Source organism: Phalacrocorax carbo, chromosome 3 (assembly GCF_963921805.1).
Source record: "Phalacrocorax carbo chromosome 3, bPhaCar2.1, whole genome shotgun sequence".
In the NCBI taxonomy this organism is placed as follows: Eukaryota; Metazoa; Chordata; class Aves; order Suliformes; family Phalacrocoracidae; genus Phalacrocorax; species Phalacrocorax carbo.
The window spans coordinates 11,551,253-11,575,754 of record NC_087515.1 but is presented as its reverse complement, the minus strand read 5'-3'; the positions used below and the strand labels follow the sequence as shown (position 1 = coordinate 11,575,754).

The window sequence follows — 24,502 nt, the reverse complement described above, 5'->3', positions numbered from 1 at the left end:
TAGACATGCTGGCTGTCCCCAGCTGATAGAACACAACACGCAGCAAGCATATGAAGCTCAGGCGAAATTAGGGGTAGTTAAGATACACCAAATGGAACAGTCAATTACTCATAATGTAAATGCGACTTTAACACTTGATGTGGTTGATCCTGTTGATAAGACACCAAATAGACAAACAGCTAAGAAATTATGCTGATGAAATTCAGAAGCTTGTTTCTGCCATCTGAAGGCAATTAATGTGTTTGAGGCAGGGAAGACTCAAAAGTAGAAAGCTTTTGTAAAGTTCATAGTAAAAAATCAACAGGTAAAAGTCTATGTAGCTATGAGTGAAATTTATTATGAATTTGCTTAAAATGCTTCTGCAGTGAGTTTGTGGTTGGTTTTTTTTTTTTAATTTTACATTCAAGAATCAAGTTTTAACTGGCACACCAGCATTAGAAGTGAAGAGGCCTCGTCAGGAGATTCCTATGTGTTAATAAAAAAATCTGTGCTTACAAGCTTTCAACTAATTATTTGATAGCTATTCCATGCCAGTAGAGTGACAGATTTTGTACTAATCCAAAAGTTACTATTTTGTGTTTTGAGCCATATTTTGCTCCCAGAAAAATTCAGGTTTCTGCCTTGTTGGTTAGAATGGGTATTGCATGTTTATGACTAAAGAACAGAATTTGGATTATTTCATTACTGGAGAATTCTTTCTGTAAATTCATGTTGTAAAACATACTGTCTTGAGATAGAAGAGCTAAACTTCCACTATGGTGTCTCATCTACCAGCAGTAAGGAAGGATGACTAATTCAGCAGCATCAGCCATGATTAAGTGATATTTCCCACAAAGTGCCTCCATTACGTGCCTTGACAGCTGCTCCTGTCCAGAATGTGTAATGCATTTCAAATAGCTGTTGGGAAGTCCGACCTGTCTAGGTCAGTGGTTGACATATAAAAACACCATACTAATAACAGTGATTAATTCAGCTAAATGTAGTGAAGGGCTGAATTACCACTTATATTATGGCTACATATTCCAATGCTTTTCAGAAAATTCAGACTCACGTTTCCAAAAACATCTGAGTTTGGCATTTAGTTAATCGCAATTGCTCAAAGACTGTGCTGAATGGCCCTCCTAGGCAGACCAGTCTATAAACTGTAGATGTAGATATTCAGAATCAGCTTTCCAGGCTCTTCTTACAGATGTTGAAATATCCAACACTGCATCAATGAAAATGTTTATGCTGTGTTTAAAAGCTTGTCTATACTAGAAAAGCCTCTATTACTACAGTTACGTTGTCATATCAATTGAAATGCAATGTCAGCCAAAAGTTGTTCTTGGACTTCTGTAGCTTATTTCACTGTACAGCTTTTGCCAAGCTGATGAAAGCCCCATTCTTCAGGGATTCATACTTGGAGTTTTGCTAGCGTAGCTGGGCTCTCTAAGGTTGTGAATTTAAGTGTCAGGATAATGAACTGAAAAGTTTATCACCTGCAATGAATGGGTTTACATACAATGAAGCTCCTGCTTGAGGTCTGACTTCTCTACGCTGGTTTCAATGCCACATCAATGAAGAAAAGTCACTGACAAACCCTTGGGCGTCAGTACAAAATCAGTATGATTTTCCCTTTGTGGTACATTGAAGGATGCAGCGGAGTTGCTGCGTTCATGTGCATCAGCCACCTAGTTGGAAGGGCTTTCCGGGCTGGGGCGGGCCCCACACCCCTGCGCAGTGGGGTCCTGGGGAAGTTCCCTTACAAAGCTGCGGGTACGCTTTCTCCACAGGTCCCCACGCTACTTTTACTTTTGTACGTATTTTCTTACACTTCTGTGTCAAGGTTGAGGCCGAGTCGGGATGGAAATGAAGCCGTAGCGGTGCTGGACACGGCTGATGTGGCAGCTGGAACTTCCTACTGCTTCGGGTTGCTTCTGAGGCGGGACTGCTCAGTGGCGAGGTTTGTGTGTCAGAGGGGTCCCCACCCTTGTGATTAATGAGGCTTATGATTAGACATTTTCTCACTGCCTCATTCACGTTTACAACAAGTCAATAAACCCACAGAGTTACAAAGTAACTGAAAAAACCTCCAACGTACTTCCTACTTGTGATTGGCCATAGAAATATCGATAACCACTTCGTTTAGCATCACAGGGTGATGCCTTAATGGAAACGTATCACTGACCCGCCGCTCCGGGCAAAGGGCCGCCCTCTGCCCGCAGCCTCCCAGGACAGGCGAGAGATCTCGTCTCACCCAGGAAAAACGTACACTGAAAAGGCCCGCTCAGCCCCTGCGGGCCGCGGGCGGCCGCCTCCTGTCCGCCGCGGGGGCGGCACCAGCCCTCAGTTAAGATGGCGGCGGCAGCGCCGCGTCACGTGGCGGACGGGCCCGCCCCGCGGTCTTTCTGTGGCGGCGCGGGCGGGAGGATGGAGCCGGCGCCGCTGGAGCGGTTCCCCAGCCCGGGCAAGGGCAGCGGCCTCCGCTCCCGCCGGCGGGTGCGGCCCGGCGAGCTGCTCTACCGCGCCGAGCCCTTCGCCTACGTCGTCACCAAAGAGCAGCTGGGCCGCCTGTGCGAGCGCTGCCTGCGGAGGTACCGGCGGGCGGGCGGGTGGACACCGCAGCAGCCGCCTCTACCGCCGGCCCCGCCTGGCCAGCGCCGCCCCTTCCGCTGAGGCGGGGCAGCGCCGCCGCGCCGGGCTGGGGTCGGGCGGGGGGGGGGGGCTGTGCCGGGTCCCGGCAGCCATGTGCCGCCTGAGGGGGCGAGCGGGAGGGGCTGAGGTGCGCGGCTCGCCGCTTCCTCCCGCTCTTTTTAGTGAGGGCCTTTTTTAAAAGGTGTTTCTGACAGGGCGTCCCTGCTCGGGCGCGGGAGGCTTGGGAAGCTCGGGCGGGGATTTCCTGGGCTGGCTGTCCGCCGCGGGCGGGCGTCGTTAGTGCCGGTGCTGGGCGGCGGGCTGGCGGTGACTGGAGGCGCCCTGCTGAACACTGCCGGTTGTGGTGGGGGTGAAGTTCTCACCCGCTGTAGCCCCGCAGGGAAACAGGCCGTATGACTGCGAGCGTGGCGCCGTTCCCGGCTGCGTAATGCTTGGCCGTGGGCTTTCGTAGAGGTGGCGGCAGCCGTTAGGCACCGCCTTGGTGAGATGGCCGCTTGAGGTGGCTGAGTTTCGGGCCGCCCCCGCGAGTTTGTCCTCTGTGAGGGGCATGTGGGTTTGAGACAGGAGTTGAAAAAATGCCTGCCTTCTTTCCCCAAATCCTTACAACTGAAAACTGACAAACCCACCATAACTGTGTTTGTTTAAAAAACAAAGCCAAACCAAAATGTTTTCTACCCGTTAGCAATTTTCCAGCCAGATAGATGGTGATAGACCTGTTTGTAGGAGATCTGTAGATTAATACCTGAAACATTGGTAGGTAATCCAAAACCAGGTATAATTACCAAGACTTGAAGAAGAGAGACAATTCAATACTGCTAGCTTTTGCCTTTTTTTTTTTTCTTTTTGGAAGTATTTGATGTTTTGTTTATTGAAACATTCTCGGTGTTTTCCTTCGTGTCATTACAGGACCTCTCAGCTTCTGTTTAAAGAAACAATAATGTGATCCTCATTTTCCCAGAGAAAGTTTTGACAATGTGTTCCAGGTCACGCTTGGCATCTAACCTCAGTATATTAAAAAGACCAAAACCTAAAAAGTTTTTTAGGTCACATATTTGTGAAGTCTGACTTGTGACATCAGAGTCCTTTGGGGTGGTGGCTGCCTGTACCTTTTCAAGTTGTGAGAGGCTGCAGACTTCAGAAGACAGGCTGAGTGCAGCAACAGGTGGAATGAAATGGAAGTGTTTGGATATTGAAGTGTAACCAGGACAAGGTTGGTTGGGAGAAATAGTGGCGTTACCAACTGACACATCATGAAAGGTTATGCATTTGTGAGTTTGTCTTTTTTCTAAATAGTGATAACAGTTAAATAAGGAAGCTAAAAATATTTTTTCCACCAATCTAGCTTCCATTGTAAAATGGACTGTGGCTAGATGGTATTTATAGATCAAGACTGTCCAAACTGACTTTCTTCTTATTCGTGTAATTAAAGGCAGTGGCTTTTTACTCAATGGCATTTGTTATATTAGTGAGTGATACATATACCTGTACATGGTGAAGTACTGCTGAAGTGGGACGTGGAATCGAACTATTTAATGGATCTGGCTTTCATTTAATACACAGTGTGATCTTTGTTCAAAGCCAGATATCAGAAAAACAATCACTGCTCATTTCCAGGTCTACAGATAAAAAGTCACATTGTCTACTACTGTTCCTTTTTTTCTCTCTGATCTTTAGGTGGCAGTACAGGAACACAAAAGAAAAAAGGTCTTGTGCTTGACATTGATTTAGCATTTTATCAATCTTATTATATATAAAATTAATGTTTGAGGCTTCATACTCTGAAATGTCATTTTATACTTACTTTGTCTCTCAACTTGTAGTAGTAAATGTTGTTGGATGCAGCTTTTGGCTGTGTGAGAAGTGCTGGGTGAGCCAGAAGATGGGTAATGATGTGCGGAATATCTTATTTCTGGACTCGCTGCTGAGAGGCAGCAAGGTCTACCAGGATTTGGGGTCACAGACTTGCTGTAGTGCTGACACTCCGGTACCGTGGCTGTGTCTTTAACAGTGAGGGTCTGAAGTACCCAAGCAGGGTAAGGATGGCTGTTGAGGGCAGAGTTTGCTGCTCTGATTCAGAGTAGTTGTGCAGGAGTTTTGCTTAGTCTTATCTGAAGTGAATATTATTGTGGACTTAAAATACTGAAGCGTTATATGTATAGTTAGTGCATCTACAGGTAGAAGATTAACATCCCTTCTTTACCTTATTGGGCTGTTGCTACTATTTATGTAGTGAAGTAAAAATTTTTGGTCACTGTTATTATGTCTACTTTGTATGTAGACCAGATGGCAGATTTTGTTAACTGTCTCCCCTTTCATGATTTCTTCTTACTTCAGAGATAATCCTGTATTTTCTAATGAATAGGTGCGTGTTGGTTTTTATAGAAGGCTGGGCTCAAATATTCTGCTATAGCTGATTTAATATGATAGTGTAGCTAGTTAAAAGTTATATGCCATTAGTAATTAAAAAAATACTGTCCTATTGGGATAGGATACTAATCCTAGTTAGGATAGTTGGGATACATAGTAAAGATGTGCTTGGAAATATAAATTTTGATAAGAAAAGTGTTTGTCTATTTCTGTGGAAGCAGTGTCTTGAGACAATACATGATGTTGTGTTGCATGATGGTACCCTCTTTGCGAAAGAGGATCTGTAGTGTTAGGGTCAGTGTCTGGCTGAAAATGTGCTGCTTGTGCTTTTATGGAAGTCTGACAAGATTTCAATGGCCAGCATCATCTTCCAACAGCTTACTGGGGAAAGCAACAGAAAAGATTCTTCCCCTCTTATTAACTCTTTTAAGTTTACATTTTCTGTATGGCTTCTTCCATGCTTTAATACCCCTTTTAAGGTGGGGTCAGTGGCAGTACAGCTCAGTACAGGTTTATGTAGCAGGGCTGAGGGGGTAAAAAAAGCTGTTTAATTTACAAACGTAGGGGATTTCACTGTATTTTCCATTCTGCTGGACTTTGGTAAAGATGGTGAATAAAGCTAATTGCCAGTGATCCCCAGAGGCTTCCATCACCTTTCTCAGTTCTGGAAAGTGACTATTACACTTTATTTTTATTTATTCTCTATCCTTTACCTGGCTATCAGTTTATAAAATTACCTTTTTTCCAGTCCCTGTCAATCTACTGTCTCTACAATTATGTTATGTTCAGTGGGTTCACTTTATTCATACATGTGTTGAAACCCTCACAAAACTTGGGCAAGTTAGAAAAGGAGACTGTCCTTTCATGTGAGCTATGCTTGCTCTTTCCTTGTAGATTCCATTCATCCAGGTGATTAATGGTCTTACTCTTGATTATAGTCTTTATTGTCTTGCCAGGGTCAGAAGCAGGCTTGCAGTTAGTATAGGCAAGTGGGTGTGATGATTGAATTTTTTTTTTTCCTTAAAAAGGCAAAATACTCCTAACACTGGAATGCTTGAGTTGCTTATAAGTTTAAAGGTCTGCTGTTACAGCTGCTACTACATGAGATTATAAATGATATCTGAATAGATCAGAAAATACTGATATTCTCAACTTGCTATGCAAAATTTTAAAAGGAAAACACTTGTTTGACCTTGAATTTTTCTGCCGTTAATTGGTGCTATTTTTAATATTTTTTGTTTAATTTTATGGTTTATTAGAATTTGCTTTTATGTAGCTGATGAGATTAGAAGTTCCGTTAAAATCTGGATATAGCCAGGTACTTCTCAATTTAACAAAATAATCCTAGGTCAGTACTGACTTTTAATACAGGACAATTTAACATTGCAAAGTTTGCTTGCACATGCTGATTTATCAGGCTGTCCATTTTATCTGGTCGTGTTACTCAGTTTGCTCAGCTTGTTAAATCTTTACATGGCCTTTAAAGATGATTGTCCAATAAGTGAATGCAGGAGTGGCATCTTGGTGCTTGGCAGTTCTCTTCCTCCCTGTATTCGATGTTCTATTGGCTATTAATCCCTGCCCATTGACTTTCCTGCAAGGTATGTGGCAGTGATGGCATTGCTTGGTCTGAGTTTTTGATTTTGAATTGAAAATATACCCAGTCTGTTATGGAATGGGAGTCAAAATGAGGGTGAAAGTCAATTATGCCTTTGGTGTTTGCTTTTTATGGAATGTTTCTGTGATGGTTGTATATACAAGAATCTACTGCAAGAAAACTTAAGTCCTGGTTGACACTTGGGAACAAGCAAACAAACTCTCTAGTATCCGTATCTCAGACAAAGTAGGAAAAGGAGGTAATACTAGCCTGTTTCCAAATGCTATACTACTTATGCCTTTAAAGGAGAAGGACGCTTAAGAAAAGTGACTATTTGAGCATAGGTAGTGTACAACATTATAGACTATGAAATAAAAGACAAGCATTTCTTGTCTGGGTAAGATGAGAGGTTCAGACTCTGGTAATGGAATAAGGGGAAGTATGGATGTGGCTTTATGTGGAAGTATGTATGTGGTTTTATGTGACTGCAGCTTTTGTAAACATATCGAGAGAGAGAAAAAACATCTAAGTTGCATCTAAGTTAGGACTGTAGGTAAACTAGCCGTGGCAGCAGACACTACTGCAGTATGGGAAACATAACCAAGAATTTGGTAAATAGTTGGACAATGACAAAGTGCTAAACACAGGCCAGCAAGTGTATGCTCCTTCCTTTGCCTCACCTGGCTTAAAAATATCCAAATGGATACAACTTTACATTCAGTACTGTGTCTTCAGTACAGACATGCTCTTAAATTAGCTGCTGGTTTGTATTATTATTAATTATCATCATAATGAAAGTTGGCATACCATTGTTAAAGTATGGAGTACCTAGGTTAATGGCACCCTGAAGGTACAAAAATGCCATTATGTTATAACCACAATGTGGAATATTTTAAGTAGATAGAAGCAGGGTTTGATTCAGAAAGAGACTGACGAGGGGGATGGTTGTGATTTGTATGATCCTTCATACCACTGTGACCCTGGCTTGGACTAGTGCAGCTTTGCCAGAGGACAGCTAGCCCTTAACCCTCCATGTGTACCTCTTTCACCTGCAATTGTGAGGTTGAGAGAGGAGCTGTTTATTTTGGCTTTTTAGTAATGGGGGTTTCCCCATGAAGGTGCTGTCATTCACCAACAAACCTAAGACACTTCCTTAAGCACCAAAGAGAGCGTCTCTGTTAGCAGAACCTGAGTTCTGCTGAAATTTAGCATATATGAGATTTAGGTAATGCATGAGGCTATAAAATCTACACTGTCTCCTCATTTATCTCTGAAAAATACTTCTGTTGCTGGTTAATATAGAGATGGCTTTTACCCTATGCTGGCTTCTTGAAAATATACTGTTTTGTTGCTCTAGGTGTTCCTGGAATACTTGTGTTCTGTTCTACAGGAATACTGAAATGTGGGAAACGACTGATGATACATTCTTTGATTGTGAACTTTCAATGAATTCTCATCAAATGAAGATTGTTAAGTATTATAGTTATATTTTTTTAGATATAGACAATACCCCCATTTTATAGTTTTCTTATATTAAAAACTTTGTTGTTTTGTAGGCTGTTGTGTTTCCATGATTGTTAACAGACTGGAATAACAAGGTTTTAACATTCCTTAAACTTTCATTCCTTTATGTGGTAAATCTAAGATTATTCTTTTTTTATAAATAAAACTTGGTCAGCATGACTTGGTGCCATGAGTTCATTGGTAATAACATTTTTACGATGTGAGTATGGTGTGTTTTGTGTCCCTTCAGTGACAGTCAAAGTTCCAGACAGATTTCCAGTAGTTTTCAAGATGCATAACCTCGTATGAAGTAAAGGAATCTAAACTAATTATATCTGATTAGTAGTAATCACAGTGTCAAAACAGTGTGACTATCAGGAGCAGGTATGGTTTTGTGCTTCCAAGATAGGATAATCCTGGGAATTATGTGCTATAACTTGCTGTAGCATTTCTGACTAATCAGGAGTGCAACTGCAGTGCTCTTGTCTCTTGATAGATCTGGTTTTGTGTGAAGTAAGGGCAAAGGATGTGAAACAACATTGTATGTGAGACATGAGCTATACAAAGTACAGAATTTCAGGTTCCATGTAGATGTGTGAGAATGTTTCTCAAGACCTGAGAAATGGCACACCACCACCAGCAGCAGTGTAGCTTCTCTGTAGCTGAAGGACTAATAGCATAAAAAAGTATTATTTTCCTAAGAAGATACTCCCCCTCCCCCATGTCATCTTACCACGACAGTGAAGGTTCAAGCAACCTTACAAAGAGCAGAATAGAAATGCTTTTTTCTGTCCTCATACCAGCTGGAGCTATTTCTTTCACTTGGAGATCTTTTTTTGGGGGAATGTAATTCAGGTTCTGTTTGCTGTAAACTCTCTCCACTGTGCAGTATTTCAGGCCTCACTCCATGCCTCCTTACTGCTTTGGATGCTCTGGGCTTGCTTTAGGCAAGCTGTGGGTCTTTGGCCATCTCCTCCTTCCCTTCTTCCCTCTGCCTTGCAGCCTCAAGGCTGCTGTAAATGCCTTCTGCTGCCAAGCTGGTTTTGTCCCTGTTAATAATAGACAAAACAGAAAAGGGAGAGGCATTGTTTAAAAGAAAATTCTCCCAGGTCAAGTGTTTATGGGCATGTCTGTCATTTGTGGAAAATGAAAATTTTAAGTTTAATAAATAAGTTTAGGCATGCTAGAAAGGTCCCTCAAGGCCTTTCTGTGTTGTGATTTTGTGTTTACAATTTCTGTGCTTATACTCGTCTGTAGTTTGAAAGGTATTGTATCAAAATTGGTGTCTTGTCAAGCGGTGGCTGACAATTTAAGTTCTAGTCATCTTTCAGATGCTTCTGAATTTAGGCTTTACTGTGTATCTGCAATCCACACCTGATACTGTATTTCCTTTCCGCATAGTGCAGTCCATAATATTAATGTTTTAAAATATTAATGTTCTGCATGAAAATTCTTTGCTTGTGGTAAACGGCAACGCCACGGAAATAAGTTTTTGAATTGGATTATCTTTAGTATTCATTTTCTTAGGGTGAATTATAATTGTGCAAGTTCAAAATTAAAATTAGCGCTACGAGGGAAAACATAAGTCATTAAAATATGGGTAACTTCTAGCTAATGTAGTATGTAATAACACAATTAGTTTCAGATATCTCCTGAGAAAGTTTTTGATTTTCATAAGTTGCTGAAAGTTTTACAGGGCATTAGAGAATTTATTGCTTAAATTCTTTAGGAACTATTAATGATATCTTGTCCATAGGCATTGGAGTTTGTTAATTGTTAGTGGTTGCTTCCATTGTGGCTGTACTCAAGCCACTACGTGCTTTTGGCTGCGTGGTATATGGGATGATGTGGTTTTCTCTTGAAGCATCTACAGTCTTCTTCAGAACCAGTTGCAACAGCTGTTTTGAATTATTCAAAATTATATAGGTGAGGCTCATAGAATTTTTGGCATGTCTCTCTACTCCCCCCATTCATGTTTTGAAGTGGGGCATGGGTCTGCATGACAGCCTACCTGATATGCTGGCTAGAAGCTGCTGAAAGGGCATATTATTCTTATGGCTCCCCCGAGTCCCTGCTCTGCTTCCTGCATGCTCCTTCTGCTTCTCATTTGGCAGCTTTGCTGCTCATCTGACCTGTGATACACTGGTGCAGGGGATAAGCTGGCAGAAAACATACTTTACCAAAATGTAAAAATCTTTCAGTGCCCTTGAATCGAATTATTGCTGGGGGGAGAGAGGAGCGGAAGTGGCCATTGAAAGGGTGGGTCAAGGTCAGACAGTCAGGGCTGTGCCTTCTGGTGGTAGCTAGCCTTTAGGCTGCTGTAGCTAAAAATGAAACTTTAAAAAGGGCATTTAGGGGAATTTCTAAGGTCTTATGAGTGTCTTCAGAAGAAGCAGGGCCTTCAGGAGTGCAGGATCAACTGGCTTGTTAGTGTGGAGGAGGATATTTTTCTGCCTTGTAGCCTGGGTCAATCCTGGGCAACCAGGCTCTACATCCCTTTACCCAGCCGTGTTTCTGCCATGTTTTACTTTCCTGGAAGCATTTCCTACCATTGGTTGCAGTTTAGTAGAAGAAACAATGCAGCCATTTTCAGTTGTTTCTTACCACAAAGAAAATTTATTTTTAGCTGATATCTTGGTTACATAGGAGTGTCTTGACTTTTCTGGCTTTACTTTCATTGCTGATTTTACTTATTTTAGGATCTGCTTAGTTCCTGCAATCCTAATTTTCACAGTGTGCCTCTGTGGCTGAATGGGAGATTTTATTTGGAGGACAAGGTAAAATTTTCAATCATTCCCAAGGGCGTCCTGATGACTATAGGGTCGGCGCCATGTGGGATATTTGGTTGAGCACCAGTGCTAACTATGGTTAGCATAGTTCCTATGCAAACTCAAGCTGTAATCCCCTGTTCATGCAATATTTAGCTTTCCTGTTTATCATCTTAGCTACTAGCTGCTTTCATCTCAGGGCTTGTTCTGCTATTAGCTTGACTGCTCAAGCTAAAGTGAAATTAAAGACAATATTTTTTTTTTAAAAACTAAACTATCTTCTTGGCCTCTGAGTATCGAGCACCTGATCCTGCAGTCAATAGGTAGGAAATACAACTTTTGGCTTCACTGGGGAGGGCTTGCCTGCCGCATTCATGTAGGGTTTGTGCGCTGTCTGCATAATCAGATTTCAGCATTCAAAGGAAAAAAGCCAGCAAGTGTGTTGAGAAGGGCTTCTTAGTAGGATGTGATTGGGAGTGGTTGTGATGTAGAAGTGCAGAAACGGAACAAAAGATCATCACTGAAAAAGAAGAGGGAGTAAAAACACTCTCATAACTGTAAGCCCTTTCTTACATGCAAATGAATGTGTCTCATTCATACAGTTTAATTCAAATGGCTCATTAAACTGCTAGGAGTGTGGCTGGTGACCTGAAAAGACGACGTCTGTGGTGGTGGCATTCTTGGTAGTGGAAGGATCATGGTAGAATAAGGGGAGAGAAATTGAGACAAGACGTTTGGTGAAGCATTGCCCTCAAAGAGGAAAGGTTTGTCTCAGGAAATGTTGAGCATGAAATAAACTATGTATGTTTCCTCATCTTTGTATTTCATGCTTCTCAAAGGCCAGAAACTTGTTTTTATTTATTTGTCAAGAAAAGCTTGAAAGCAGCTTGCTTTAACATGAAGGTTCAAACTGGAGTACTGTCTTGTTGGTTGGTGTGTAAGCTTTTTGTTTGTGGCTTTTTTTTTTAAGTACTTCTCCCTGATAAGATGAACTATAGCACCTCTTCTTTTTCCTGCTGTAGTCTGGCTGAAATAGAGCTTGCAGCTCTTTCTGAGATAAGTGGTGTACAGAGGAACATTTGCTGTGTATAAAAGTATATTTAACAAATTTTACCTCTTCCATTTCTATGTAACTTGTCTGCGTGTGAGGAGTAAATTCAAGTACTGCCTTGCAGGTCATTGTGCTAGGAATCTTTCCTGAGTATTGTATGGGATGAGAAAAGTTTGTGCCAGGCTAGTGTACTACAGTTTAATTGCCTCTGAAAAAATTGAGATTTTTTTTATCAAACACTAGATCCAGATATTCTAAATGTTGGGTGAATATTGATGTGGGTCTGTACTTTGTGTAGCTTGCTTAGATTTTTGTGGTGCATGAACTGCAAGTCCTCTAGTTGTTGAAAGTATTTTATTCCAGATTTCTGAAGAAGGAAAAACAGCCTGAAAGATTAAAAGAAAAATTGAAGTGGCACAGAAAACCACTTCAGAGATTTAGGTTCATAAGTGTCTGTGTTGTTTCAGCAAACGAGACTGGCTACTCAGCTATTTACAAATTTTATCCACTCGTCATATTAAAACCATCTTATTAGTTGATACTGCTGTACAACAGATGGAATAGCTGTGGAAATAATTTCTTGAAATACGGTATGAAACTCAACATGTGATGATAGATTTATCTGAATTTTTTGCCCCAGGAGAAAAGGCTACGCAGTAATCCACACAAGATAGATATGACATCAGGTGTAAAACCAATATAGCAATGAAATGCATTTTATCTTTAATAAAATATGTTACAGAATTATGTTATTTTTTTTGTAAAAACAGTAGCTTTGGTTTTATTCCCCAAAACAAGCACAGAATAGTATCTTGTACTCTAAGAACGTCCCTTTCTGTGGCTGAGACAGTAGATGGGTTGTGCTGATGAGCACTAAAAAGAGTGACAGGTCAGGCATAATAATAGCAAGAGAGTTATAAAGGCTCTTAGCAACCCAGTTACTGGAACAAGTTAATCTCGCCAGTTCTAATAGATACCCAGTATTTTGCTGGATAGGCAGTCAGTCTGTACATTGCTCATATGTGGGTTTTGCTGCCACTTAATAGCCTTTGCCACTTTGGCAGTCAGTTTGATTGAACTGCACTAACTAGTTTATGTGGTTAGTGCCTTATTTTGTGTTCTGATAAGTCAAAGCTACTTAAATTAGGTTTTTAATAAAACTCTATAAGGAGTGCAGCCATGCTGAGCATTGTATGCAAAACAAGTAGACCCCTCCAGAGACTTTGTGGACTCCCCTTTCTCCTGAAAAGTCTGCTGGCTGGAGAATCCTGGTTCCATATTTGTAGAATATAACACAGGCTGGATTGATTTGTGCTGAGTTCATGCCCCTTACAGAATTTAGGATTAAAAATAAACAAACACATGGGAGGTGGTGAATGTGTTTGTGCTGAGATATATGTTCAACTAACTTGTCATTGATTAGGAAGTTACTGGACTTATCAAGACCTAAGTTGTTTTATTTTTATGGTGTTTGTTTTATTCAGGTTTCAGGAAAGGTTTACCCTTCTGTTCTTGTTCACTGCCTTTATAGGAATTCCCTTTGCAATAATACATGTCACTTTACTTATGTTTTTATCTGAAGAGGCTGTTGTAAGACTTCTCACTTTGTTAGGGTTGGTTGTAATTTTCCTCCCTTTCTGCCACCAGGCGAAGCCTTCGTAAACAATCTTCAAAACACAACTTGGAATAGGGGGTCAATAGAAGCAAAGAATGGCAGTGCTGAGCTCCTTTTTAATTTGTCTTGCTTATGTATAAAACTGAAGATATTCTCAGCTGATGGGTACGTTTTAATGCATGTATAAGGAACACAAGAGATGAAGGATGACCTTGTAGTTCAGATACGTAATTGGAGGATTAGAGCCCTTGTTTTGTCACTGGCTTCATCTGTGAAATTGAGTAAGGTCTTTCATTGCTTACCTATTTAAGAGAGATTTGAAATTTATTACATCTACCCATATACTTAGAAGTTGTTGATAGCATGTAAAATAGAAAATATTTTAATTATATGTTTGCATTTAACCTTGGGGGCAATACTTGACCTTAGCCCACTTGAACATCTTAATTATTATAGGCAGCAGAAGGCATATCTGTTATAAACCATGAGGAAAAAGTCCAACACCAACAGGTTTATATATATATTTAGAATTAACACAGCTTTTTAAAATTGCTAAAATATGTCCTAATTCTGCCAAAGCCGAAAGCTTTGCCATGCAAAACTTTATGGCCTGTGCAGTTTGCCAGATCAGAATATTCTGGTGCTAGATCATACAATGGCTTCTTCCAGCTGTCCTTGTGAAATTTGCTTGTCCTTGGGCCAAGAAAAAAAGTGTACATGTTGGGGAAAAAAAGCAGCTTAACTGATACCATAGAGAAACAGAAAAGGGGCCAGTGGAATCTGAATTACAACAGACTAAAGAAAAGGTCAGTGTGAAAAACTGTTTACCTGAGATGGGCTCAGGAGACATAACCTAGAGAGCTGCTCTAAGCAGAAGCAATATTAAATATTTCTGGGAAAAACTGATTGTAAAAGAAGAACATGTCAGTTTTTCAAAGTACTGGTCTGCCATGGATGATATTGCAATGTAAATCACTTACCAAATCAAAGAGAGAATTTAGTGGATGGATGCTGAGATAACAACATATATATGGTATGAAATGTTATGAAACATGCTTTCTGATTCTTGCATGCATGTGTAAAAATTTCAGAGAGATTTTGAAAGGTGAGACCTACAGTCTGTATTTTCCCTGGAAAGTCACAAGGCTGTGGCCCCTCTGCGTGACTCATGGGAACATTTAAAAGAATGAAGGGAAGTGGAAAATCCAGGTCTGGGAAGAGATAACTTCTTTGCGTTTCCCGAAGTTGAGAAACATCTTAAGGAGAAGGTAAGTGCTTTTTAAATGAACAGGAATTCTTAATGGAAAAGAGATCTAGGAACTTTTATGCAGACCAATGTGGAGGGAACTGGATTTTGGGCTGGGCAGTAGAAAGTTGTGTCTTTGTATTTGGCAGAGAGAGCTGTGGGCTGGAAGCATGTAGCTGGAGAGCCTGGGGCCATTTGCATGGTGGCATCGGGGTGGTTATGCTGCCTGGTGGTGGAAGAGCACGTAGGTATCATGGTCCGTACCAATTAATGTGTATGTTCCTTATAATTCTGAATATCCTGTTACAGAGGGTTTTTATTTTAGCCTCTTATCTTGTTCCTGAGTGTCAGGGGGAATTGAATTATTAAAGGACACATTCTACTTGTGAACAGGTTGCTCTCAGCAATGTCAGTGTTTCATGTGCACAGAATACAGTGATGTTTGGCTTTCTGTTGGGAGGAGCTGGTGTATGGCTCTGGTCACTTCTTCTGCAGTGTTCCTTCCCTTATTAATCTGCTTTGAGGCAGATGAAATAATTTACAGAACTCCCAAGTGCTTCAGAAATAACTATGGAGCCAAATTCCTTGTCCTTAGAGCTTGCCTTGGGAGTTGTGACTTCGGGAATACATCTGTTCAGAACAACTGTGCTGTAGCCTTACTAATTTTTAATTTTCATATCTTCTTTTTAACCTCCCCCCATGGAGTTTTATAAGCTGTAACTGTCTGTACACATACTATTTTATGACCCTTGTAGTAAGGGCTGATTGTGAAGGACGTATTTGGCACTCATTCTCATATGTTTGTATAGGCTTTAATTAGAACATTAATTTCTTCTAAAAAGTACTTTACTAATAGCTGTTTGTTATTAATTGAAAGATTATGCTTGCTTTTCTGCTTGGTAGCACATAAGGATTCAGTATCAGTTTTAAAAACTGCATTTGTTGGGACATCTCAATGTTGATCCATTTTACAGCTGGAAGGTAATGGCATTTTTAAATATTCATTTTATTTTCCAGATACAAAGTCACCTGCACTGTGTGTTTACCTCTCTCCCTTTTGCTGTAAATTCTTTGAGGCATGAAATAGCTTGCTAGTTGTCTCATGTTCAGAAGTTAATGAATGGTTATCAGTTCACTGCAGATAATAACTTGGCTACAAACCGTAATGCATGCACAAGCTCTTGTGTAGAATTTTTGCCTTAAGACAACGTTTAATCGGTGGTTGTAGGTTTCTTAATGTCATCCCGGGCTGTGCTTTCCCCCGGGTGTCCGCAACACAGATTTCCTCCTCCCCTGCCATCCTGCCCCATTCTGTGAGCAGATGAGGTTAGAAACTTTTCCCAGCTTTGAAATGCTTCCAATTTTGCTGCAAACTTCTAGTAGAACAGGTGTTTTGGCTTTATCTTGTGATGAGTCCTTAGTATTCGTTCTGACTGATGGAAATAAATGACCTCTAGTTTTTCCCAGGCTTGTACTTATGAAGTTAAGTCTGTCCTTGACGTGTGCATCTTGTTTACTGCTGCTGGACATGTGAGTTCACAATCAGGAACAAAAAAACCTCTGTGGACTGACTTCTGCAATTATCTCCTGTCAGAATTTGTGGTAAAGAGAGAAAAGGGGTTTCATTTTTTTGAACTCATATATCTCCTAGAATTAGTAATTTCCAAAAGTGCATTTTTTGTTCATGTGTTTTATTTTTATGTACGTGTATGCTGTTTATGCAATAAAGCAGCTGGATTAATTTTAATTGGAAAAACAGTATGTTATCTTAAACTTATCTTCTGGCTGAAATAAATAGAAAGTTATGTTTTAAGAATCTCTAATTTAGTTCTTATATTTGAGAAGTTATTTCACCACCAACTTTAGATTAAATTAACTTTAAAAATCCATTAATTCTCCTTGATTTTTTTTCTTTGCCAGTTACTGAGGATATATTTAACAAATAAATATAGTGTGAATTTGGCGAAACAAATTTTATTATAGCAGTAAGGTTACTGCTGGCACTGTGTACTACAAGGTAATACAGTGGTGGTAGGCCATCAAGTCAGTCTTTCTTAATGAGATTTACCACAAAGCTTTGTATGGTAATGGTTTCAGTGTCAGGCTTTTGGAGGAATCCTTCACAGAAAGAATCTATTTTATTCTATTTTTAAAATGTCAGAGCAGATACTGGAAAAAAGTTTACAACATGTACACTATTTATTTTTTCTTGCTTCACATTAGTCTTTTAATCTACTTAGCATAACTGTGTGTTGACAAAGCCTCACTGACAGAAAGTTGACTCTCATTTTATGTCTAAAGTAAACATAAACATTATATGTTGATGTGATTGTAGTTCCTATAGCACTGTCCATGAGGAGTGATGTTTTCCAATTATGCAGTTAATTCCCTAGCCTATTTCAGCAGCAGGCTTAATTGAAAGCAAATCTCCCTCCTCCCCATGCTGAAAGACTGTAAGCTTCCTAATTATGCTGCGGGGTAGGGGGATGTCAGTGCATCTGCTCTTCCTGTGCTTTGCTTTAAACACCCAAAGAGTGGTATTTAGGTGGTGCTAAGGTAGATATTTCTGGGTGCTCTGGATCTCCACGGTTTGTTTCTGGGTTACATGCTACAAGCAGAGCCTGACCCTGAGTATCTTCAGGACTCTGGTTCCTTTCCAGCACTTGCACCCTGCAGCAGCTGCTGGGGCTTCACCCGTGGCCAAGGCCCTCTGGGGCTTGTTTTTTCGGGGCGCTCCAGGGCCAAAGAGTTCCCTTAGGGAGGGCTGATGTGTCCTGGTTTGTCATGTAAACAAAGCTGTTTTCCCAGGTTGATGAATTTTTCCCGGATGTGTTGCTTTAGTGAGGTGAACGCAGGTAGCAGCAGCCCAGGGAACGAACATCCGAGAGGATCAATGCAGTTTGAAGAGGAAGTAAACGGACATGATTTTGATATGCGCTATTAAAAACAGTCTCTTGTGTACTGCTTTACAAGATGCTAATCTGAAACGACATTAGGTTACTGGAAAGAAACAAGAAATTTCACCCCATGAAATATGGTAGTGTCTACTGATTCATATGCTGATGTGAGGGTAGGAGGAGTCATGCTTTTATTTCCAGACTGGCTTTTTTGTATGATTGTTTTCCAGCGCTTAAATGTTCTATATGTGAGGAGAGGTTGTTTTTTTTTTTTTTTTTTTTTTTTTTTTTAATCTGGGAATATAGTCAACAGAAAATTAACATGACTAAAATAAGAAAAATGCAAAGAATAGGAAAAATTTGGGTTTATAACCAGAAATGAAGTTGAAATGTGTGTGTGTGTCTGTGTAAGCCTTAATAAAAGGCATTATTGCTCATATAACCAGGAAAATACCTAGTTAGTGTGATTATTTTTTTTTAATATTTTTTTTTTTAAGTCAATATGTCTGGATAAATCCTGACTTGTAAGAACTTTGGTTTGTTTCTAGAATTAGCTGAACACAAGAATTGTCCAGGAAAAAAAAACTTTTTCTATGTCAGACAAAACCACTGTTCGCTTTTTTTTTCCTAAGCAACAATTTTTAGTTGCATTTGTCTTACTTTTCCCCTAAACTCACTTTAAATGATCAACATTAAAAAAGTTAATGGGTCTAAAAAGGCTTAGTAGTGTGCTCCGGTTTTTTTAATTGCATGCTCAATTTCACTGAAAAGATGCTCACTGAAAACAATGCCAGACACAGAAACAGTATTTAGGTAGGATGTAACAAGATGTTGTAAACCTGCATAATGAGTTAGAAACTAACTCTCAAGAATGCGAATGGCAAATTGATCAAAACCACTCTCTTACTTAGTTCTTATTTTTCTGCTGAACTCACACAGAAGCCACCAGGTTTAATTTTGCATAACTTGTGGTTTAGAAGTGTGCATGAGTCTAAACTGTAGGAATTGATGATATGGAAATCATCCTTTTCCCTTTGTGTGGGGAAGACTGAATATTACATATGGTACTCACGTTTGTGGTTTTGAACTACGTGAGTGTTTTTAATCACATCAGGCATGCAGACTGCAAATGGGCTGTGTTTGGGAAGAGAAAAGCATTTCACAAATCTCAGTATGTTGTTACTACATGTTGGATATGCTTAGTATATTGTGCGTACAGTAAAGCGACCTGTCCCCTTAGCAGGCAGATCTTTAGGCACTATGAGGGCTTAAAGAAAAGCTGTTGCAGTTATGGTAGCGCTGCTCTTGATGTAACGCCCAGTGTTTTCCTAATTGCAAATATATGAATCTCTTATCTCAATTACAGTTTCTCTAGGTAAGAAGTAAGATCATTTATTTCAGTAATTCTGTAGGATTTTTTTTCCTCAGTTGTGCTGGTGACTAATCTTTTACTTAGGTCTGTAGGACCTAAGGCTTGGACAACTCCATCTTTCTTGGCAGGTGTTGAATTTCTCCATGTGTGTATAGAGAAATTTAAAAGAAAAAAAAAAGGTGAAATAACAAATGAAGTCCATCTACCAACTTGCAAAATGGCCAGCAGCAGCAAGAAAAGCAAGTGAAACCCACCAAAATTAAATTAACTACAGCTTGATGATATTTTGGTTTTGTTTTTTAGGCAGCCGGAGTGCAGTTGTGTATCTCTTTCCAAGAGAATAGGAGCTGGTGCTCTACAACAGTAATTTTGATTGATGCCTTCCATATGCCTCAGCTAATCTGAAATTTGAAGTTATACTCTATTTTGGGGATGTTTTTGCAGTTGCAAACAGATTTTTTCAGCAAACATTACATTTATATCTCTCTTTCCCTGTGTCTGACCTTAGGAGGTGCGTAGGTGTATGCACTCCTGTTGAAGTGAATAGACATTGGACGTAAGGGGCAGGAGATGTATCATCTTGTAAGATTGAACTGTTTCACTTCATTTGTGACCTAATCAGGATTTGAACTCAAGTTTCAGGAAATGAATACTTACTCTTGCTATTTCATTTCCATAAGATGCTGTGGTGAATTAGAAAATTATATTTCAAGAGTACATGAGAATTCATAACATCTGTTATAGCACCGGTGAAATGTGCATTTCACATGCCTGGCACAAGCAAAATAAATCCTTTAGATCTCCTTATATTTTGGTATTGCATTTTTATTTAACCTCTTTTAACTTTTTGCTTTTCTCCTCATAAATTCTTCCTCTATTATTTGCAGAAGACCTGAAACAATAAGCCTGCAGCTTATTTCAGGACCATAGGATTATTAAACAATTAATTTACTAAAATTACTTCTGGCTAAAACTTGAACTTTCGATTTGGATCAAGTTTTAATTTTAAAGCCCAGTTTAGATACAGTGTGTAAGGAAGATCATCTTGGGTTTTTTTACTGCTTTTGTGAACTCTTCTGTATAACATTGTAATACAAGATGTGGATTGCTCTTGGTACCAAAAAATATAAGACACTTCCTCTGGATGCTTGTCTGTTAAATAGCCAGATGCTGAGAGGTTTCAGTAATGGAAGAGATTATTTATTTCTATCTTCAGGTACCCCCTCCCATTTTTTCACATAGCAAGTGAAGATTTTGATGTTATCTTTGTTACTGCTGATGTAGTTTTATTTAAATCTCTTTATTCCTTCCTGATTAATCCCATCCTATGACACTGGATGACTGACGTTTTCCTGGAGTTTAGCTCTGGAGGTTTACTCAAAAAACCCAACCCAACTGGGGAAGGCACAGAAATTTTGAAACAGAAAGATGAGGAGGGAGTCCAGTCATGCTGATTGTGTAAGCTGGGGTTGGTTCCTTGTGTTCAGATACTCACTGGCTTTAATCTGCAGGATCGCCCCCAGATGTAAACATACCCTCAGTGCTTGTGGTTATCTTTCTGGCAGATGAAGAAGCGTATTCAACAAAATGCAAAGTTACCTTAAAAGGACAGATTTTTTTTTTTTACTGGGAATTGCCTAGCAGAACGTGAACAATTAATATGGGCCACTATGTGGCTAGAAGATGCTCAATTTTAGGTGTCTTAAATTGGGAACCAGTCATTTATAGGGCAAAAGTGTTTAAAACCACTTCTGTAGACACTAGCTATAACCTAAAGCCCTGTACGTGCTTAAGAAATAATTATTTGCTTGGTCTGGCTACTGATGCTTGATGCATTTGATGATTACTCTGCCAGCCAAGAAATGAAATTGCTAATGAGAAACGAAATGACTATGAAGAACTGAGAACATGAAGGTTGAGTCAGGCTCTGAAAAAGCTGTGCAGATTCTGTTTTAAAGAAAAAACCACCTCAATTTTGAATATATGATATAGAATATAAAATGTACATATGCTGTTATATAGAATAATAAGTGTACCTGTGACCTGAAAAAAAAAAAAATCTAAATTGTGTTGTTTATTAAGAAAATATTAGGCGGTATTGCAGTCTTCCTTGTTCATTTGTAACAGTCTGTGCACAAAATCTATACATCAGCTGCCGTTGCTATGAATAACTGAGTATATTTTACATCTTTTGTCTCTGTGATCATTTCTGCGGTCATAGAGTTTTCTGTGAAAGGGTTTTGGTGGCTCAGAATTAATTTGAAGCATGCAGAGTATAGTGGAACAGTTGTCTGATCATGTGACACACTTGCAGGAGGAAAGATTTATTTGATTAAAAAAAAAGACTTTGCCAGCTGTTTTTCTTCCTGCTGACAGATATCTTTTATATATGTATGGATTTTAAGGGAGTTGAACTTTACAAAAGTTTTGTCTTAACTTCTTCCAGAGTCAATTCAGTGTAATTTCTAGTCAAAAGATGTTCATTCTTCATGGTTGTCATACGTACCAGATGAAAAAAAAAATTGCTAGTATGCCATAGAGTAGGACAGAGCTTTTATTTTGCTTTAGTTTTGCAGTTCAGGACTATTTTTAATCCTGCAGTGACATTTTCCTCAGACTGGTTTGCGTCATGAAACAAGAGATGACTTGACATCACACATTTTTCAGCTGTTCTGTGGTAACAAGAAACAAATCCTATTCTGCTGAAAAACCGGATGACAAGAAAACCGGTAACAATTCTGGTGAGGGCTCTGTGTGGCTAGTAAGTTATAAGGGGGAGAGCTCAGCTGTTATAATTGCATTCTGTAACTTAGATGAAACTATGTTAAAATAATGCAAAAGTAATCTTGTTTGTGAACAAAATTATATTAACGTTTTTAAAAGGGAATACCTAGCTTCTTAAGGTAACTTTTTTTTATGGGGCAGGTCTCTGTGGAAGGGTGGGTTCAAGAACTGAAAGCTAAGGGCATCATGTGATGGGTACTGCTGTCGCTGTTTGCCTCCACAGAACGTAGGTGAGCTTGTTTTCTGATTACCAAGAGAATAGACTGATTTTAGTAAGCAACAGGATGCTACGCCATGTGGAGCTGTCAGAATGTCCCCTCTAACGTGCTGCCTAGTGGCACCTCAGATCATATTCTGTTTAACAAAAACCACCCAAAACAAAAAGGCAGAATACATTACTGACCTCCTGCTATACTGTGCATCCTTCTGTTTCCTGTGTCCTTTAAAGGTGTGCCTCAAAGATGCACAAACCTTCCCTCCCCTCCCCACAGATATCTTAACTGGAAGTAGCAGGACTGCAGCGTACGCTTCAGCTGTGTGCTGTTGCCCCATGCTGCGTTATTTCAGGACTGGGCAACTGACAGGGGAAGGCTAATTCTGCTGCTTGTCTTTCAGAAGAACAGCATGAACATTGCATCTGTCTTGGCTCACTGCACTGATTTCCAGTTGTCTGTAATTGCATCCAGAAATGTTTGGGAACCAGGGCAGTCAATGAAGTGAAGGTAGACTGCGCATACCAACCTGATCCCCTCAGCAGCCTGGCTGCACTGTCTGAAATAACAGGAAGTTTCAGCTTGCCTTCAAGAGTAGCACTGGGAAGAAATGCATTGCAGTAGATTAATGCAGAAATGATACAAAGGAAATGGTTGCAGGGAGGTCTAAGGAGACCTATTTTGTTGATGGGGCTGTAACTAACTAGAGAGAAAGAACCAGGATATGCATCATGGCTGAGGTTTTGCAGCCCAGCAGCAGCTGGTGGTCCAAAGGCAAGGTGAGATTGATGGCTTTCTTCAGCTTGTTCTACTGCCTGTTCCCATCAGGCGCAGTGTGGTTAAAAGCCCAAAGCTTTCCCCTTTTATCCAGAAACTGTATGCATAGCTAATACTGAACAAGAAACAGAGCAAACCCTGCTTTGTTTCTTAATTAGGGTATAAAACTTGGAGTTTACTTCAGTTAGATGTTGGATCTGGGCTTCATGATATGCAAATTGTCCTGGGTCTGTTTGTTAATTTTTGTTTATTTTACATTTTCTTTAGCTGTATCTGATGTTGCAGGGATCCTTTTTTCCCCAAGAGTCAGTTATGAATTTTTATGTGTTTTTTTTATATGAACTTGTGTGGTAGTTTGTATGTGTCTTATTTTAAACCTAATAGAATTATTATCCGAGATGATGCTATGGTTGTCCTCTCCTATAGAACAATCCAAATCAAGGAGAATATATGCAAATTTATTCAACTGGAGCGTGTCCAGAGAAGGGCAGCAGAGCTGGTAAAGGGTCTGGAGAGCAAGTCATATGAGGAGAGGTTGAGGGAACTGGGGTTGTTTAGCCTGGAGAAGAGGAGGCTGAGGGGAGACCTTATTGCTCTCTACAACTACTTGAAAGGAGGTTGTAGCGAGGTGGGTGTTGGTCTCTTCTCCCAAGTTACTAGCAATAGAGTGAGACAAAATGGCTTCAAGATGCATCAGGGGAGGTTTAGGTTGGGTATTAGGAAAAAATCTATTTAGTGAAAGAGTGGTCAGGCACTGGAACAGGCTGCCCGGAGAGGTGGTACAGTCGCCATTCCTGGGGGTGTTTAAAAGACGTGTAGACGTGGCACTTCAGGGCATGGTTTAGGAGACATGATGTTGTTGGGTTGACAGTTGGACTTGGTGATCCTAGAGGTCTTTTCCAAACATAATGATTCTGTGATTCTGGGGAGCCCTCCCAGACATATTTATAGCTGCAAGTCATCTGTATTCATAGTCCATCACATGCAGTGATTTTACTGCTCTGAACTATGGGCACTGTCCCACTAGAGGAGACAATTTTGATCTCTTCAAAACCACATGAGGAGTGAGTTCTTTCTTTCTTGTGTTCCTGTTACAAATATGTCGGCTTTCCCACAAGAAACCAGCAGGATATTGTTTTGGTAAGGGTTCAGCGATGGGGCTACACTGTTCACTGGGTCCCTGCAGTACAGCACTTAGTGATGCTCTCAGGTGCTTCTGCAAGGTGCAGAATAGTGTCAAATAGCTGGACTGTGGCTTCCAATTGCTCTTTCGTATTGTGCTTATGTAACAAACACAATAAGAGATAAAGATTAGGTTTCAAACTTTGTTAGCTTATAAATTTGAGTTAGGTATTTATGTTAGAAGTCTGCTTCTGAGCATAAGCAATAACTTAAATGCATACACATATAGGTGTGCGCTTTCAAGTTTGCTCAAAATTCAGTATGTTTTGGAAACTGAAGATAAGAATAACTGGTAGAAATAAACTTAAGGCCTATTATTGTTACATTGCTGCCTAAGTTCTACATCTTGAACTTGAAAACTGGATTGGTTTGGCTCCAGGAGGAGCAAAAGACAAAGGGTGAAGTAGTTTTGGTAGAATAAAGCTCAAATTTCAGATAGTGTAGCCTGACTGAAATTGTGTACTATGCCAAGAATGACATTTCTTCTAAAGTTGCAA

At 40.0% G+C, this 24,502-nt stretch overlaps 1 protein-coding gene across 4 annotated transcripts in view; it reads left to right on the top strand.

Annotated features, from left to right (window-relative positions):
• The first annotated feature begins 2,372 nt into the window (after positions 1 to 2,372).
• Positions 2,373 to 24,502, top strand: part of SMYD3 (SET and MYND domain containing 3) — a 424,925-nt gene continuing 402,795 nt past the window's right edge. For all 4 annotated transcript variants that reach the window (XM_064445827.1, XM_064445826.1, XM_064445825.1 and 1 more), the window contains exon 1: positions 2,373 to 2,573. In XM_064445827.1, the coding sequence (XP_064301897.1) occupies positions 2,410 to 2,573 (164 nt within the window). In that variant the 5' untranslated portion in view covers positions 2,373 to 2,409. The remainder of the gene's footprint in view (positions 2,574 to 24,502) is intronic.